The sequence below is a fragment of the Lampetra fluviatilis genome, chromosome 38 (genome assembly GCF_964198595.1).
Source record: "Lampetra fluviatilis chromosome 38, kcLamFluv1.1, whole genome shotgun sequence".
Lineage (NCBI taxonomy): Eukaryota > Metazoa > Chordata > Hyperoartia > Petromyzontiformes > Petromyzontidae > Lampetra > Lampetra fluviatilis.
The window spans coordinates 10,382,026-10,401,847 of NC_136312.1; the positions used below are offsets into that span (position 1 = coordinate 10,382,026).

Sequence of the window (19,822 nt, forward strand, 5' to 3'; positions counted from 1 at the left end):
CTCACCGCAGCCAGAGACGGACTTAAGACTCCGGGGGAGTGGGAAGTGGGCAGGAGAAGGAGGGGACGGGAGGGGGGGAAATGGGACGCGTGTCCAGAAGCTACAATTCCTGACGGAATAAAATGTACATTCGAAAAATGTCTTTAATGAACGTCGGACCTTTTCATCACGTCATTGATTTAACGTGAACGGTATACGCGATAGTCAAACGTTCAAGGTGCAGCCGCTGCGGCCGTTTGCCGATGCCTGGCGGAAGGGGGCCTTCACTAGAGGGGTCGATAAAATAAATAAACGCTTGCGGCGGTAAGTCACCACTGCTCGTCCCACGGATTAACAGGCCACCGCCATAGGAATGTGGAGTTTCCACCACCGGCTTTGGGCCGCGATTGGATAATGAGGGTCGCCTCTTGCTCGTTAATCGTTGAGAAAACTCCAAGTTGACTCTTTGAGTATCGTTCCTGCGGTCACAAGAAGTACCATCAAACCACGCCCATGCCCGTCATGGCGTGGAGAGACCTTCATCCGGCAGCGGAGAGACCAGGGACTGTAGCTTATTATTATTTTCATCATTATTATGACAAATGTAATTGTTGCTCGAGTCTCCGCTGTGAAAGCAGCTTGCTCTGTGGCGGTCAGGGCACTGGGAGAGTGCGCCAAGAACTTCCCGTTGACATCGGCTCCCTTCACCAGGAGAAGACGGCGGAGGAGGAGGAGGAGGCGGCTGGCGTCTTGGCGCGCGTGACCAGGACGGGGACTACCGGCGCGGGCGGGTGATGGGCACGGGCGGCGGCAACGACGACGGCGCTGGCAGCGAGGGCGGCGCGCACTTCCGAACCGAGGTGGTGGCGCACAGGGGCGGGGCGGAGGCCCAGCCGGCGCTGGGAGCCCACCGGCCGCAAGGTGTTTGAACGCGGAGGGCCGCACGACGGTTCTCGCGTTGCCGTCAACTCGGCCGTCTTGAATCCGATGAGCTATGAGCCTCTTTTTTTTTCTCTCACAGATGTGCAGTAGGGGCAGGTCAAGAACGTTACAACAGTAAACAATACAACAACACAATAGGAGTGAAAAGTATAGGAAAGATAAGCAACTAACTAACAAAAGAAATATCTACAGTATTTTTATTTTATCAGGTAAAGCCCACTGAGCGACAAGCTTCTTTTCATATCACAGTGCCATCGCTCTCTGGCGCGTATTCAGGTTTGTAAGTCAGCGCACTGGCTGAGCTTTCCTTCTGCTGCATGCACTTACCTTGAGCTCCATTCGCACCACCGTACGTAGCCAACCGTGCTCATCGGAGGTGCGTGGGAAGGACAACAAGAATGATTGTCATGCATTGTAACAAAATGACTGAGCACATAATATGCTTCCTTCACATGTCTGTCCCTCCAAACATTTATATTTTGGACATCCCAATCAGCCTTCTGGGGATTCATCATTCCATTAACGTTGGGTCAATGCAAGCGAGCTCTGGAACGGTTTTTGAACCTTCAGTGTCTCATCAGCCGAGTGAGACTTGAACCATGGCTGGTCATTCTGCCATGTGCTTCAAATCAAGGACGACCCTGTCTGTGAGATACGGGCCCTTGCCCTGCATCCGTGCCCCACGCTGCATTAAATCTTCTGAGGTTTTGACGAATTCTTGCCTGCATACCAGGCGAGGTAGTTAACATCCGGTCGTGGCTTCGATCCCAACCCTGGCATTTGTATATTTGGAGTTTGCATGTCTCTCTTCTCGTGGTCGCCTGAATGTTTCTCCTGCTCCTCCAGTTTTTCTCTCCACATTTAGAAACGTGCATTTAAGAGTATTTGGCTGCTATACTTTCCACGTGATAAGCCACTTCGTTCAGCTATCACTTGTGGCCTGGTCACTTCTGATTGTTTTATATCTCTATATATCTCTATATATAAAGCTCAGTATGCCTTACCTGGTAGTTTTTTTTGTGTGATCATGCCGCCACATTCCTGGACGTACGGAGCGCGATCCGATTGTCGTTTCAGCGGACACCGAGGTCACGTGGAACAGCACGGAGATTTCCCAGAAGCTGCAGTTCCTGCGCGAGCGAGGTGAGATGCAGTCGTGGTTGCCGGCACTTGCTTCCCCCCCCCCCCCCCAAACCATCCTCCTTCTGCGTCTTTCCTCACTCTCGTTAACTTTGTCGTCCTCTCGTCGCACCCGCGCTTGACGATCTCTGTCCACCCACGGTCGTCGTCGTCGTAGGGCGACTAAGGCGGGTGGCTATGAGATGTTAACTACCTCGCTTAGTATGCAGGAGCACGTGGGTTCGATCCCGACCCTGACGCCTGCTGTGTATTTCGAGTTTGCGTGTCTTTCTCTCTCTCCCCGTGTTCACGCGGATCAACGTGACGCGCTCAGAGTATTTGGCTGCTACACATTGCCACGTCATGATATCGGCCACTTCCTCGAGCTATCATTCGTTGCCAGCTCACTTCTCAAAGAGCTGTACAGCTCAGTGGGCATTACTTGCTAAAATAAAAAAAAATCGTTGAATGAAAGAAGAAGAAAAAAAAACGCTTTCGCGGACAAATGCGTCTACCGCCAATTCCCGTTAACTCGTTAACAACATCGCCGGTCACCGCCGTCCCTTTGGGCCCGTTGGGCCATCCTCACCACCACCCTCCCCCTCCCCCCTCCGGCCCACGCGTCCCCGCAGACGCGTGCCGCCTGCCCATGTCGGAGGGCGATTGCGACGAGCACGCGGTGCGGTGGTTCTACCACCTTGGCGAGGACGAGTGCCAGCCGTTCATCTACGGCGGCTGCGGAGGCAACGAGAACCGCTTCGACAGCGAGGAGCGCTGCGTCCGGGCGTGCCGCCTCACCCCGCCAGGTGCGGGAGGGGGGGGAGGATCGAACCGTCGAGTTTGTTCCATTCCGTTGCGCGGGACGGTGGTTCCCGGTCAGCCGGTTTTGCCCGGTTATCTCAACGTAGAACTCTGCATAGAAATGCGTAGAGATTCATAGAGGTACGTAGAGACTCATAGAGATACTTAGAGACACAATAGTTGGAGTGTCGAGTTTGTTTGAAGATTTTCATGGATGATGGTCCCGTTAAGCTGGTTGGGCGGTTATTTTTCGTGGGATGATCCGTGTTGCGTGAGCACAGCAGCAGCAGCAAGAGAAACATCGTTGGAAAGATGGTCCTTGGCTACTATTTTAATTGCATGGTTTTAAGGCCTTAATGGAGGTTACTAATTTATGTACAAGCGCTTTGGTTTCAAAAGAGGTGACTTAAAGAAACAAAGTTTGATTGATTTGTTTGGAGATGGCCGTGGCCCGGTTCGTAGCGCAGTGCGCTAACCGCTGCACCACCGCTCCACACTACACCAATATCCCCTGTGTAGCCTTAACAGACTATTTGGGCAAGTGCTGTTAGCGAGCACCTATGAAGACCGTCAAGACACACGAGGGGGTGGGTGGCCAGCACCACGCACGGCTGCCTTAGTCTCCCCAGTGGCGATGTTTACACACTGCACCAGGTACTCTTTTGAGGCTGAGTCGACCTAGGGGGAGGCCCAGGACCGGTTCAGATCAAATATAATCGTTGCCGGTGTGGGCCGTGAGTGGGAATCGGACTCGGGCCGCCGGGTTTCGTAGCGCAGCGCTAACCAAGACACCACCGCTCCCAGCTACACACACACATTCACAATACCATCACTCCCCACACATCAATATACAATATCTTGCAGTGTGGAGTTACGTAGCGTCTAAATGCGACTGCATCTCAAGAAGCAGTTCGGAACCGCTGGGAATATTTCTTTTCTCAGAGTTATGCAGTTGGTCACAGGCAGAGCAATAAAGGGGACGGTCTTGAGCCTGGACCTGAGTCGGGGGGAGATGGGAGTGCACGGTGCAGATTGGTGGGTGAAGGGGGCTCCAAACGATGGCGGTAGCGGAGGAGACTACACACGTGCACAGACAAAATAACAAGGGCAAAGATCCCCCCCCCCCCGTTGGGGCAAGTGCTGTTAGCGAGTAGCACCTATGAAGGCCGTCACGGTACACGAGGGGGTGGGTGGCCAGCACGATGCCCGGGCCGCCTTTGTCTCCCCTGTGGCAATTTTTTTAGGCTGAGCTGCCCTAGAGCACACATACCCAAACACACACACACGTACCCCCACACACGCCCGCAGGTACGCACAGGTACGCACAGGTACTCATTTGAGGCTGAATCGAAACTAGCGGAGGCCCAGGACCGGTTCGGATAATCGTCGCTGTTGTGGGCCGTGAGCGGGAATCGAACCCGGGTCACCAGGTTCATGGCGCAGCGCGCTAACCGCTACACCGCCGCTCCCCACACTATAACACACAGGTGCACACACACACACACATTAAACGTTTGAAAATTGTTGGGTAGAACTTTTCCATCGGTTAAAATTGAAACTGCATGAATAAAACAATAGCGTTTCCAAGTGGCAGTTTAAAAAGTTCGGTGCTCCTGTAGCGATATATATATATTTTTAAAAACCTAAAAAATAAACAAACCCACTGCGGGAGATAATTCTCCGCAGCGGGACGAAGCCGTTTGTGAGCGCGCCCGGCGTCGGCAATGTGCGCTGCCCGAGCCGATGCCCGCCCCTCCAACCCGAGGCAGGTGCCGCGAGCAGCCGCCACGGGCTCGGTGCGGCGCTGCCCGCAACAGCTGGTGCGGCGCGCCGGCACCGAGGCTCCGGCTGTTGCTCTCCGTAACCGCGATCGCTCATCCGGCCGGTCAGCCGCCAGGTTGCTTCGCCGTGGCGCTCGGTTAATTAAGGGAGGAGGCAACGCTGCAAATTCAACGGTCCTAGATCCTGTAGCTCCAAAATACGTTTTTTTTTCTTCGGGCCCTCCGGTTTTTCCCTCCGCATTTCCCCTCCACAGTTAGAATCAGTATTTTGGCTGCTATAAATTTCCACGTGATAAGCGACTTCGTTGTGCAATCATTGGCTCCTGAAAAAGAGCTGTATAGCTCAGCGGGGACTTACCTGGTAAAATAAAAACATTTAAAAGATTTAGAATAGAAGTGTTTTTGATCCTCACCTTGAAGTCGCGGCTCCGCACTGCACTCCGCTGCTCCTGACGCAATCGTCCGGCTCAACCGCCGCAATGGAAAGCCACGGTGGTTGGTCTACACCAACGTCAGCCGTATGGAGAACAAGGAGACCGGAGCCAGCGACCTGGGTTTGATTCCCGGCCATAACTCAAACTGATGGAGGCGCGTGATATCTGAACCAGAACTGCCTCTCCCCAACAGCCTTCACCAAACCCACGCTTGACCCTTGACCCTTGAACCGCACGGTGTGGGGCTAGCTTCACCCAGCGGCGCATTTACAAAGGGGGTTCCATAATTATTGTTTACAGCTTCAGCAAACACAACTTAGAAGCCGGGAGCAAGCGGGCATGTTCACGTCTGGCACGGGTACGGAAAACGAAAAAAAGGATGTTTACAGAGACGGACGTCAGGCGATTGTCATCACAGCTGTGATTAGGAGTCTTTGCCAAGAAATAATGAGTTCACAGCATGAAATATGGCCTTGCCCTTCCTCTGTACACATCGACTCGCTCGTGGCTCCATGAGCTTCATGCCGTGGTCTGTGCTATAACCTCAAATCTTCTCCTTCCAGGTGCTGCTCCTGCCTCGTAAACCTCTTCATCACTTCATCATCGTCGTCGCCGTCATTGTAAGAACTATGGTGCTTTCGTCTATTAAGAGTGATTGTAACGGCCTATACTCTGGTGCTAATTTCAATCGCGTTTGCAAGGGGAGACCTGCACTTTGTTGCCGAAGTCAGCGCACGTCCAACAACCGTGAGGCGTGCCAACAGGTTCAAGGCGTGGCTTCAAAAAGACCTGCTCGTTTCAGGAGTTCCGTGGAAGCGCGTGTGCTGGGCTCAGGTGTTGCACGGGCACGGACACAATGTTTATTAAAACGCCCGGCCAGTTTAGGAGATGACCAGGTGGCTCAGAGGTCGGTCAGAGGTCGCTGGGAGGTCAGCGCGCTAGGCCGGCACCACAGATACACTGGGTGTGAATGCGGGCCGCTGTCTGACTATGCCGGCTCCTCAAGTGCATTGAGTTGACGGACAGCTCGGTCACCAGTGACTGCACACAAAGCTCTCTCATGTTAAACTTGCTTCCGCGTCATGATTCGGTGAAATGCCAGCTCTGAGAAATTAACAAATAAGAAAATGGCTTGGCACCTCTGCAACAATCGCGACTCAATCGCAGGGCAGATGGTGTTTGTGTGTGTGTGCGTGTGTCAAGCGGTCACCTTCAGGGATTTCAGAAGGAGTTCTTTGATATCCACTTCTGTGGATCGTTTCTCTCACATGGCAGGTTGCATCTCCCTGCGAGAGTTCACAATTGACTACTCCTCCTCTACTGGCAGGACACCGACAGCACGGCCACTCTAGAATGGCAACGTAGACAAGAAATTGTCTTAACAACTGAGCAGTTTCAGTCCAGATCTGACCAATACCAACCCGGCGGACGTTCGTCAGCCGTAGAGTCGACACGTGCCGAGCTGCTCTTAAGGCCAGTGATGTCATCGCTTGTTGTGTCTCTATCGCCGAGCAGTGACCACGCCTCGTGACGACCCCCCACGCCCGTGAGAATCGGTCTGAGCTCCAGATCGGCAGCCCTTACCACCCGCGTGGCACTCGTCATTCAGGAATATCGGAGCGTTGCGAAGGCGCCTTTGAGAGTTGGATCCCTCGCTGAGCCTCTATGCTGTTGCGCACACGTTGAGCTTGTTGCCACGGTGTTTTTTTATTCTTATTTTGATTTGCTGTGCTGTGGTTTACATTTTGCAGGGAGCCTTATTTGCAATAAATGCACTAAGTTATTTTTTTTTCCTCCCGGTTCCAGGCGCCAAGATGCGCAGAGTGGATTTTATTATTCTGGTATGAAGGGAGACTTAAAGAGCACACGTTTGGCAAAACGCATCAATAACGTTCACAGTTTTTACGGAAAGTATATTGCAACGCTCCAAGTTCACTGCGAACAGCACGGTACGGTTTATGAAGTATTTTAACGCGTAACTTTTATACGGCAACTTGCATCTATATTCTTAAGACGGGAAGTTCTCCCATGATTGCCAATGATTCCCCAATGAGGTTTCAAAATATATAAATATTCTCAACCCAGTTAAGGCTCTGCAAACAGAGATTACTTTCGCGAGTCTGGGTCAACAGCTTGGGATTAAACTTCATTGCTGCCTCAGTGGCGCGGAGTGGCGGTGCAGCGGTAGGCGCACTGCACCACGAATCCTGTCCGGAGCTAATATCAGCTGTGTGCAACCTCCGAACCAGTCCTGATCACCCCCCCCCCCCCGGTCTCCTTCACCAATGTGGCATACTATGAACCAGCGTGTTGAAGCACAGTCATACGCTCCAGCGTGATCGGAATGGTGTGTTGTTAAGCGGATTGCCAAAGGGCTGCTATTTTCAAATGAAATTGCTGATGCAGTCACGGTGACCGCGACGCATCCATCCCCCCCGCATCGCCAAAGCGACGCGGCCGCCGTTGGGATAGGAGCCTGGTGGTACACGGGGCGCGTGCGGCTTGGGGTCATTGCCGGGTCACGTTAGGGGCGTTTCAAGAATTCGCCTGGTTCCTGTTCGGCACGAAACGCCCGAGCAGAGGCGCCACCGCAGAAATTTGGACCGTCGGCCCACGAGGATGCGGGCAAAAGAGTTCGCGGCCACGAGTCGCCACTCGCCTTGCGCCCAGCCCCGAGTTGTACGGCAAGAGGCCGAAGTTGGGGGGCGGGGGGGGGAGTTGTGAAATTGTACACGGAACAGTTTCACACGTAGCGGGTTTTCGCGACCAATATCATCCATAATAAAGTTTTTTTTGGTGTAGATCGCGCACATATATGAATGTGTCTTTAAAACCTGCCACCGCCCGACACAGCAAGTTAGTAAGTAATTAAAATAAGGGTTACTAGTTGGCTGTGTAGGGTGGTGGTGGGTTTTAACGACACATTTAAATATTTACGCGATCTAACCCAACAAACCTCTATTATGGATGTACACGAATTTTTCGTATTTTTTCGTGTGTTTTTATACGTAAATGTACATATATATTTTAATTTCATGAAAAACCCGTTTGAACGTGTTCACCGCGTACCGAATAAACGAAGCATTTATCCGAAAACTCTCTTGCGAACGTTCTCAAAAATGCAAGCGATGATGATGACGACGATGACGACAATGTGTTTTCGGGTTTTAACTCGCGGGGCCAATGTGTCCGCTCTTCCGATGCCTCTTCACGCAGCGCCAAGACCGACCACCAGTGGGTGGGGGGGGGAGCGGGAGAGCGAGTTAGGGGGGGTGCCGGGGGGGTGCGATGCAGATGGTGATGGTGCTGATGGAGATGGCGCTGATGGTGCTGATGGTGATTCAGATGGTCGATGCAGATAACTGTGCAAGATGATGACGTGTGTGTGTGTGTGTTGAAATTTCGCACCGTACGAAGCCGACCGTGCTAATCGGAGGGAAATCACGATGGTGCAGATTCAGTTGGCTGATGGTGCAGATGATTAATAATCGGGTGACGATGCCGATTCTGGTCATGATTGTGATGATGCACATGATTGATGATCCAGATTATGACGATGTAAATAATGATGTTGATGTTGTTTATACTGCTACTGATGATGATGACTGCTGCTGCTGCTTTTGCCGATGCTGCTGTTGCTGCTGTTAATGATGCTAATCATCATCATCATCCTCACGATTAGCATCATCAATAATGGGGGTGATGATTTAGGTTGGCAATGACAATTTTGAGCTCTGCTCAACCAAGAGAGCTACGGGCCAGGCACCGAATCTCAGTTGGATCGCGAGGCACAGGGTGATGCACTGGCAGCTCGTGGTGCAGGCACCCTACCGCTCATCTCTCTCTTTGTTATTTTTGTCGTTGCAAATTTCTATTTCTGGAATGGTAAATAATTATATCCCGAATGTCCAGCCAGACGGGCGAAAAAGCTTAAATTGACCGTGCACATTTGAGAAAATTGCTCGTCCATTTTTTGAGAGTGCCCGTAATTATGACACATCGCATTTCGGCAGGATGCAAAAAAAAACTTTGCAACGTCGCCCGCTGCCGGGTGGCTTGGCTTTGTTAATTGCCATGAAATATCGGGCGTCCCGTCGGCACGATTCAAGTTCCGCACAAAACATTCCGCGGCTCCGTGCTGGCTGGCGTGAGTTGCAATTTGGAAATGTGAACTCTGGATGCAAAGGGGTTGCTCCAACTGACGGTGGCAACCTCTGAGCCCGCGTCCGTCGGCAGAGAGAGGGAGGATTTTGCCCGGATGCTCTTTCGCACTTGCGAGGGTCAAAGGCGCAGCCCTGCAATTGCGCTTGAGGGCGCTCTGTGACAGTCCTTCGAGAGCAGTGGCTCTGAACCTTTTTAGTGCAGCCTGCACCCCTATGCGTCTCAATGATTAAAATGTGTTATAATGTAAATACAGACATCGGTTTGATGAAACAAAGTCGTTGTACTTTCGTGCCCATGCATAATTTGTGTTGAGATGATTTACCTTCCAAAAATAATCTGGCATTTCTCGCACCCCCCAGGAAGGGCATCTCACACCCTCCAGAGGGTGCGTGCACCTCAGGTTAAGAACCACTGCTCTAGAGGGTGTTTGGCCTACTCTTCCACGCTGTCTGTCCATTTTGGAAGAGGTGGGAGCGCCGACAATTTACACCACCACCACACACGCGACCTGCCGATCGGACTCGCTGTGATGGGAACCCATTCACGTTGCTGGGTGGACAGGTGGAGGGGGGCAGGGAGGGGGGGGGATTCAACTGCCGCCCCGGGAGGTCGAATGCAACCTTCGACGGCTGTGCATTTGCGAGTCCAGCGTGCTCACCGTTACACCGCGGGAGAATTATCTTTTTTTTTTATTCTTTCTCATATTTAATAATAATTATTATTGTATTATTATTATTCCCACCCAGCCCATTAGCGAGCGGCTCTCATCATCGTCGTCGTCGTCGTCTTCGCATCGCAAGAATAGCGGCGAGCCACAGCGCTAAACCGCCACCACCCCCAACCACCCACACCCCACCACCACGACCCCCACCAGACCCCACCACCACGACCCCCACCACCAAGACCCCCCCCCCCACCACCACGACCCCCACTACCCCCACCACCACGACCCCCACCACCCCCACCACCACGACCCCCACCACCCCCACCACCACGACCCCCACCACCACGACCCCCACCACCCCCAAACGGCGCAGACGCCGTCTGAGCGATGCCGCGGCGCTACCCTCGGCAGTGTCCCCAGGAACGGACTCTACGGCCACGTGGCCCCCGTCAATTGCCCGTTCATCCGCGAGCCGCCCGGGGCTTGTGAGCAGTCCTCGCGCGATGTATCATCATCATCATTCTTCTCCTGTGCCGTACGCGGAGACTAAGCGACGGGGTTTAGCAAAGGGGGGTTGTTGCTTGGCCCCAGTTCTCCGGCGGATTCAGTGGCACGCTGCCGTAGCAGGCGAACTACTTGGTTCACCGATGATGGGAATTGCCACTTTGTTTTATAAAGTGGTGAAGTCTAGGGGCTTGAGGTGGTCGTGGCGCGTGTCTGTGTCGTGCATCGGCGACCCGAGTTCGATTCCCGCTCACGGCCAACACCAGTGACGATTATCTGAACCGGTCCTGGGCCTCCGCTGGGTCAACTCAGCCTCAAATGAGTAACTGGTGTGGTGTGTAAACATCGCCACTAGGGAGACAAAGGTGGCCGGGCGTGGTGCTGGCCACCCACCCCCTCGCGTGCCGTGCCGGCCTTTATAGGTGCTCGCTAACAGCACTTGCCCCAACAGTCTGTTAATGCGAAACGGGAATCTTTGAATGTTGAACTTCTTTTGCACCGTACGTAAGCAATCAACCTGACATCGAAAAGCAAGCAACACTTTTTGTTTATATAAGTATATCATTTTTTCGGGGTGGGGGGGGGGAAGAATATATGTGTTATTTATATGGTGGCGACAGAGAACAAAGTTCTGCTTACACACGCGCCCATTCTCGTGCACAATCGCAAAAGTATCATCGGGACTCGGCTGCTCGAACGATTGACTGACAGCTTTGGCCGGGCTCAGGCGGCTGGCCGCTGGCCGACAGACCTCCACTGCGGGGGGGGGGGGCACCCGCGGGGCTAAATTGAATTTCTTCTCCGGCGCCCTCGGAGGTCGCGGGCTTGGGCTTGAGTTGAGAGGCACCGCACGACTCCACGCATCCCGGCCACCAAATTGGATAACAATCAAGAGACGGCGCCTTGACGTCAGGCAGCCGGCCTCTCCGCGTGGCCCGTGGGGGGGGGGGTGGGTGACGCGGAGGGGAAAGTGGCAGAGCAATCAGTCCTGACAATTCGCCCTTGTCCAGAGACCTTTTCGCGGCCACGGACACTGATTAAATGGCAAATAAAATTCGAGTAGGGGGGGGGCGGCTGCCGTTGGCAGCAGTAGGAGTAATTTATCGCCGGCGTCGTTAACAGCCGTGGCCCACGAAGAGGCTCGTGATGTGCCACGATCTGGGGAAGGAAGACCAACTTCTGCAGCGGGGGGAGGGGAGGGGGGGGGGGGAGTCGAAATTTGAGTTTTGGAGATTTGCGACAAAAACGCGTTTCTCGAATGTAGCCACAGTTGGGTGGTCGCAAGCCCGGTAGGTAATGACTGCACAAAGACAAAGATTCCCCGTATAGCCTTAACAAACTGCAGGGGCAAGTGCTGTTAGCGAGCACCTACACGAGGGGGTCGGTGGCCAGTACCACGCTCGACCGCCTTTGTCTCCCCTAGTGGCGATGTTTACACACCGGACCAGTAACTAATTTGAGGCTGAGTCGACCTAGGTGAGGACCAGGGCCGGTTCAGATTATCTTCACACTGGTGTTGGCTGTGAGCGGGCATCGAACCTGGGTCGTCGGGTTCATAGCGCAGCGCGCTAACCGCTACACTATCGCTCCGCACATACAGACACACAAACAACATCCATCACATTAAGTTTGGAGATGTGTTGTTAATTTAATGGGTTGACTCCATAAATAGTTCCTACGTCATCATCATCATCATCACCTAGGGCCGACCCCACAGGTCTCTGCTCACAGTGACGCAGAGTTCGTCCTCTTTTCTTCATTACGACTCCTTTAAAATGATTGCAATGTAATTGGATGCACTTCATCAACAACCAGACATGACCTTATACATATATATATTTCAAAACATCCAATACTCTGATAACATTTAAAACAGCCGTCTACTGGAAGCTCACGAACACAACTTTCCCAGTTTCTTTTTGCTTTACGGAGGCGAATATGTCTGCTACGTATGGACATGATGCGCGCGTGAGCAAGTTTGGCACACACGTCCACGTTTGTATATTTCCAGACACAAGTCACGCGCCACTCCGCGCAGCCACTCTGCGTGAAGCGGCCGTTCTTCATTGCAAGGCCCCGTGGGCAACTGGCGGGTCCCTGGTGGCCTTCAGTGCGGCCCCTGACGTTCGACCCCCCCCCTCCCTGCTCGTCGTGAAAACACCACCACCCCATCATCGTCATGCTGCTGTCAAACCCCAATGGTCACAAATGCGAAAGTGCCACCCCACCCACACCACGCCCTCCTCTGAAAAGTAGTGAAGAACACTGCTCTGAAGCACTGATGTCAACGGTTACCACGCCGGGCTATGAATACAGAACTCACCGGTTCATTTCCCCAGGTGAAACATTGAGTAAGTTGCATTCCACACCCCCCCCCCCCACCACCGCGTCTCTGTTCAACCCGCAGTGTCCATGGCTACACCACAGTCTCTCGACAGGTCGCGTGTGGTGGGGTCAAGTGTGGGTGCACCCACCCCTCTTCCGAGGCGTTTGGACAGCGTGCGTGGAAGCGTGGGCCAAGTGCCCTCTTAGTTACGGAGACCGTCGTCGAGACGGGGACATTAATTTTGCGAGCGGCACCTGCGCGTGTGTTGTGCACCGTGGTGACCCCGGGGAAGGAGGAGGGGGCGGCGGCGGCGGGGGGGGTCTCTTAGCGGCCCTGTGACATATTCCTGCTTAATGGCAGCAAGCGCGCCGTTAATATACAGCAGGCGCACGCGGGTCGCGCCACTCGTTTAGATGAAGCGCCTAGGCGCGTTCACCTTTCACGACGACGATGATGAAGATGATTATTAGTATTGCTGCTGCTGCTGTTGTCGTGCTGCGCGTTCTCGTCCCTTCGTTTGTGATGTTCTGATTTATCTGGGGTTTGGGGTCGCGTGGTGGTGGTGGTGGTGGTGGTGGTTTGGAGCGGTGGTGGAGCGGTTAGCGCGCCGCGCGACAAACCTGGCGAACCGAGTTCGATTCCCGCTCAAAGTCAACACCAGGTGGACCAGGTGGACGATTATCTGAACCGGTCTTGGGCCTACCCTAGGTCGACTCAGCCTCCAATGAGTCCCCGGTGCGGGGTGTGTAAACATCGCCACGCGGGAGACAAAGGCGGCCGGGCGTGGTGCTGGCCACCCACCCCCTCGTGCGCCGTGTCGGCCTTCATCGGTACCACTCGCTAACAGCGCTTGCCCCAACTCTCTGTTCAGCATATACGGGGATCTTTGTCTTTGGCGATTGACGCATCGCTCTGCCGAGCAAAGCAAACCCCTTAACGCCGAGGCTGGGGTTGGTGGATCACGCAAAGACGACTTGTGTTTAGTTTGTTGTCCTTCCCCGACTCGCGCGGTTGGCTACGTACGGTGCTAAAGAAGTCCAACATACCTACAGACACGGACGGAGCTCTGTGTACGGGACACTATCTGGCGGAAGGCAGTCGAGAGCGTGTTGCCTTGCCATCTGTCTGTACACGGCGGTTTCATGCTCCCTTCGTGTTGCGAGTTTGCTGTGGGACTTAGGTGAGAGAGGACCGTCGTTCAACGAGGGGTTCTTTTATAATAATTTAAATGTATAGAAAAAGCGTCATTCACGCAATTGCTTCCCACAACGCTGCCGCATCAATTCGCCAGTCACTCGCACAGATGACACACAAACAAAAGAAATGCACGTATAAAGAAGTGATCACCACAGAGGAAATACATTTAAATAAAGCCCATTCACGGCAGGGAGTCGTGTCTCTTCTGTGTGTCAGTGCGCATCGCACGTGCGTCTGTTTCATAGTTTCATATCGATGTCTGTTTAACACGTAAGCTTTCGCGGCCAATAGCATCCATAATAGAGGTTGTTTTGGGTTGGATCGCGATCTAAACCAGCCGATTTAACCCCAAAAAGCCTCGATTACGGATCAATGTCTGTGTCTGTCTAATTGGTTGACGCCGATGTCCGTGTGTCTGTGTGTTTGTTAATAAATAAAAAGATTGTTTCATCGTGTCTCTGCTGATCAGTTAGAAAATACCGCGGCGCACCTGGGCACCGTAGAAGCAGAGACCACAGAACTACTTTAAAGATTTCTTCCAGCGACTTATAATCCAGATCACGAAGTGAACAATACCTTCTTCCCAAGCGCCCCGCGATCAGAGAAATTCTCATCAGATGACGGTCAACCTACATGGTTTTTGTTTATTTTCAGAGTTGGAATTTTATCCAAAGTTACGTGCAAAAAAGACATTTGGATGTGACGGGGTTATTTTGTGTGCAGCCAATGGTGATCGGCCACTAACTACACTAGATCATGTTTGTGTATTACAATCGCGTTTTCGTATTGTTTGTTGTTGAAGCGTTCTGACCCCGTGCCCCTGCTGGACATCTGTGAAAAAGAGCTTTATAGCTCATCGGATTCCTCCAGTATAAATAAAGATTCTGATTCTGATTAATCACAGGCGGCTGAAACTTATAGTTGAACTCAAGCCCTCTTGAGTCGTTATCCCCACCCACCCAGTCACCATTCTCAGAGCCCTCTTTAATGCATTATCCTGGATGATTTTAAATATATTTAAATTAATACATTTATAAGCCACGTAGCATATGACCAATAGCGTCGTCTAATAATTTTACGCGAATTATATTTTCACCTTTATTTGAAGTAGAAATACAACCGCTAACATTTTTATTAAAATCCTATGTCCTGAGCAAACGCATTTATTTCCTTTCAATATTATTGCCGTGAATATTCCAGAGAGGCAGGGTTATTGGGGAATTATGAGGTTTAACGCTGCTTCCTATCTACACATGCCGGACGTTACTCTCCCCCACCTGAGACTATGTCCACACTTCTTCACTGCGATTAGCTCACACCTATAAATGTGAATTATCTGGCCATAGATGACTCAGTGAGAGAGAGAGCGCGGCTCGCAATTTTGAAAATTGCGAATTCAAATCGTCGTTGGGATTGCCTCGGCACCATCGTTGCTCCGGGGTCGATACAATAGGTACCACTTTGTGAGAAAGTTTAAAAAAAATGGTTGGATGTACTTTCCTCCGCCATAGGAATGTGGAATCTCCAGCACTGGCTCTTGTTTGTGGAATTCCTTGCCCCAGACCGTTAGGGACGCTCCGTCACTCCAGGTTTTTAGGACTCGTCTGAAAACCACTTTTATTCTACGTGACTATTCACCTACGTGACTTTACCGAAAGAACTAAGAGTATGAATCCTTGCAGTCACGAAAGCTTCAAATCTAGAATCACTTTTATTCTCTCTTATATATCCGTCTGTGTGGGTTGTTTGCCTCTTAGTTTTAATGTTAAGGGTTGTTTTTTTGTTTACTGGCAGAATGTTGTGAAGCGCCGCGAGGCCTTGTATGAATGGCGCTGTATGTAAAACTTTTACTTAATACATGATAACCGCCTCTATACTAATTTGAGCTTGTGATGATTTGACTGTAATTGCGATGGACAAGCTCTCTCTCCCCTCAGCCGCTGAATGACATTCCACGTTACTATGACGCTCAAAAACCCCGCCTCATATAATAAGGGAAATCTCAGATTGTCAGGCGGCACGGTATTCGCTCACCCTCGTATCGACAGATGACGACTCAGAGGCGCCAGGAACCGCAGACAAGCGGCACGAGAAGCGGGCGCCAACAATTCCCCAAGCTCTGCGGTCCTCTGTATATTGAGATGCTATCGACAGATACAGATATGCACATTCAGTGGTGGTGCAGAGTGGCGAGTTATGGTCAAACAAACCCCACGGTCGATAGGGCGGGCATCCCGGTGGATTGACAAAGGGGCTTCTTCTGATCATTATTATCTCGCAAGCGCAATCATTCTACCCAAACACACACACGTATAACACACGATACAGAGATCCCCCGTATGGTCTTTAACAGACTTTTGGGGCAAGTGCTGTAAGTGAGCACATATGAAGGCCCGGCACAGAACGCGAGGGAGTGGGTGGCCAACATCAACTATTTCAACTTTTCTTTTTTAAAAAGGCCCATTGAGCTATGTAGCTCTATATTCAGAAGCGACCTGGCCACAAATGATAGCTCAACGAAGTGGCATATCGCGTGGACATTTATAGCAGCCAAATGCTTTGAAACGCGTGATGTTTCTAGAAGTGGAGGGAAAAATCGGAGGACCCGGAGAAAGATCCACGCGCACCACGGGGAGAACTTGCAAACTCCAAATAAACAGGGGTCAGGGTCGGGATCGAACCCACAACCTCCAGTGTGCCAGGCGAGGCCTACTCACGCACTGCGGTCCGTGAAGGAGATGTTGTCCATACTTCACCGCGCTGGGCGGTGCGGGTTGGTGAAGAGGACGGAAGACGGAGGGGGGCGGTTGTTGGCAGAGTGAGATCCAGCACCCCTCCAGATATCACTCGCCACCGGTGCGAAAGAAGTTCAACACACGTGCGTGCGTACACACACTGGCGATAGCCACCGCCGTGAATGGAACTCGGCTCGCCGGGTTCGTATCGCGCACGCAGGACAGGGAGCGATGTCCTCACCGCTCCAACCCTTCCTCAATCGCAGTGCGAGCCTGGCTCGACGTCCTGCTTAGCTTCTCAAATCCGGCGAGATCCCGATGCCTTCCGCCGTGCAGAATGCTTCGAGGGCCGAGAATTCAGATTTGGGAGACGGGAGGGGGGACGGAGGGGGGGGTGGGGTGCGGGGATGCGGCCACTCGAACGCGGTGCGGTGTGGCCAGCGGACCTCGACAGCGGCCTTGAGCTCCTGGATATGGTTGCTGCCAGAACGCGTTTCATTATCGCCGGAACAGCGGAGAAACACCGTTCCGGGATATTGTGTCGGCACGTCGCATCCAGCTCGCCGCAGTTTATCTGCGCTACTTTAGAAACCTGTCCATGAGAATCGTAGGAAACACATGGCGCAATAACGCAGTATAGTTGTGAACATGTAGGTGTGTATGTTGAACTTCTTTCGGAGGTGCGGTAAGTGTACCTTGCAGTCTAGCGGTGGTAGTAGTCGTAGTGCCTTTCGCCGATAATTCCTACTTCCCGGGCCAACCTCACTCAGCCATCAGCGTTTCCGGAATGATATCGAGTGGGAAAAAATACCATCCCTGGGTGGGGCTGTGCTTGGGGAAAGCGATGGAAGGGGATGGAAAGGGGAGTGGGAGAGTCGGGAAGGAGTTGGAGATGAGAGGTTCGAGGGAGGGGAGGAGAGAGAGGCGGTCGGGGGAGGGGGGGGGCACAGAAGTTGGGTGGATGAAAGCGCGCGTCTAGGCTGAGCTTTAAATAGCCCTTGGGAAGGAAGGGTGGGGGGGTGCAATGTATCGGCGCTAATAAACCCCCCCAACCCACTCGCCGCGTTCTTCATAATCACTCGAGACGGGGGCCGAAAGCTTAAAAAGCAGCGCTCTCGAGAGCGAAGGGAGAGAGAGAGGAGAGAGATTGTGGCGAGGGGGAGCAGCCCCACCGACTTCCCAGGGCGCTTCTCGACTCGCCAACCCCATCGCCACGCAAGTCCTGCTGCTGCTACTGCTGCTGCTACTGCTGCTACTGCTGCTACTGCTGCTACTGCTGCTGCTACTGCTCACCGGAGCAAGTGCCGCAGGTAAGGGAACGCACTCACTCGCACACTTTTGAGGAAAGCGCTGTTCGCGAGTTGCACCTACACAAGACCAGCATGCTACACGAGGGGTATGTGTGGACTAGCACCACGCCCGACCGCCTTTGTCTCCCTCCTGGCAATGTTTGCCCCCCCCGCACCAGGTGCTCATTTGAGGCTGAGTCGACCTAGCGGAGGCTCAGGACCGGTTCAGATAATCGTCACCGGTGTTTGCCGTGAGCGGGAATCGAACTCGGGTCGATGGGTTTGTAGCGCAGGGCGCTGCTACACCACCACTCTCCACATATGCACACACACACACACACGTGTACATACAGCGTACAAGGGACCCCATTACACAAAGACAAAGATTCCCCGTATAGCCTTAACATACTTTGCGGGTGTGGCCAGCACCACGTCCGGCCGACTCTGTCTCCCCATTACTGATGTTTGCCCCTTCGCACAAGGTTACTCATTTGAGGCTGAGTCAACCATGGGGAGGCTCAGGACCGGTTCAGATATTCTTCACTGATGTTGTTCCGTGAGCGCGTATCGAACTCGGATCGCCGTGTTTGTAGCGCAGCGCTAATCACTGCGCCACCGCTCCCCTACACACATGTATGTCGCACTCTGGACAGGGAATTCTCGATTACCGTTGCAAAATAATCGGAGGGGAATCGCTATAACTGCGGCAAAGTGGTGGGGCCGTGGCGCAGTGGTTAGCACCGCACTGCCCTACGAATATGGACGCCAGAGTTAAATTCCCGGCCACGGCTGACATTAGTGGCGTGTGACAATTGCGCCGAGTCTGCACTGACCAGCAGCGCGGCGAAGTATGGTCAAACAAGGTGTTCATTGGGAAGCCTCAATCCACAGCAGTGGATTGGCCCAGGGGCTGTACACTTACCAGCTGTTCAATAAGCGACGTGATTTGTTATTCACGACTCGGAGCAGAGACCGGTGAGGTTCACACACACGGCTCTCATCGGCGGTGCCGGCTTGGTGTCTCTGACACGGCCGTTATGAAAGTCTCCCTCGTTCGCTGCCTGGCAGCCTCCATCACCAAATGAGCCGCAACTTTGCGCAATCTCGACCGGTGTAAAACTGTAAACTAAACTGATGAAAAATAATAATAGTTTTACCCTTTCTGCAAATGAAACAGACGTTAAAATGTTCAAACACCAAAGAGGTATAAATCTTGACTTAAAGCTTTCGTGACTGCAGGGATTCATATTCTTTGGGTCTTTCGGTAAAGTCACCAAAGAGATATCTTTTGCAAAGCATCAAGAAGGCTGTCTCTGGTGTAGGCCAATCATTTTCAAAGACAGCGCATCGATTATCAGAGAATGTTTGCATGTTTTGCCATAAATAAGTGTGGTTATTGCGAACACAGATGGACTCATATTCTTGGTTCTTTCGGTAAAGTCACGGAGAAGGGAAATAATAAAATAATACAACTATAAAACAATAAAAATTATCACGACGTTTCGACTGCAACACAAGCAATCATCGTCAGGTGTGAAATCCACAGCAAGAAAAATTGAAAAAAGTGGATGGACTCGTCTATCTGACCAACTGGCAAATCGCTGTCCGTGGTGCTGAAGTTAAGAAAAACCCGCCACTTTTTTCAAATTGTCTTGCTGTGGATTTCACACCTGATGATGATTGCTTGTGTTGCAGTCGAATCTTTCTTGAGAATTTTATTGTTTTATATTTTTATTATTTTATTATTTCCCTTCTACGTGACTTTACCGAAAGAACCAAGAATATCTTAACACCAATTTTTTTTCCAGAAAGAGTAAACCCTATTCTTTTTCTTCGTCATTTTGGATCTAGGTTAAAAGTCCCATAGATATAAAATAAACTAGATTT

At 52.1% G+C, this 19,822-nt stretch overlaps 1 protein-coding gene across 1 annotated transcript; it reads left to right on the forward strand.

Annotated features, from left to right (window-relative positions):
* The first annotated feature begins 99 nt into the window (after positions 1–99).
* On the forward strand, positions 100–8,130 carry LOC144945730 (collagen alpha-3(VI) chain-like). The gene is made up of 4 exons (XM_078874301.1): positions 100–900; positions 1,999–2,064; positions 2,673–2,846; positions 5,620–8,130. The coding sequence occupies exons 1-4, from the start codon at positions 774–776 to the stop codon at positions 5,637–5,639; spliced, it is 387 nt and encodes a 128-aa protein (XP_078730427.1). The 5' UTR covers positions 100–773; the 3' UTR covers positions 5,640–8,130.
* Positions 8,131–19,822: the final 11,692 nt, after the last annotated feature.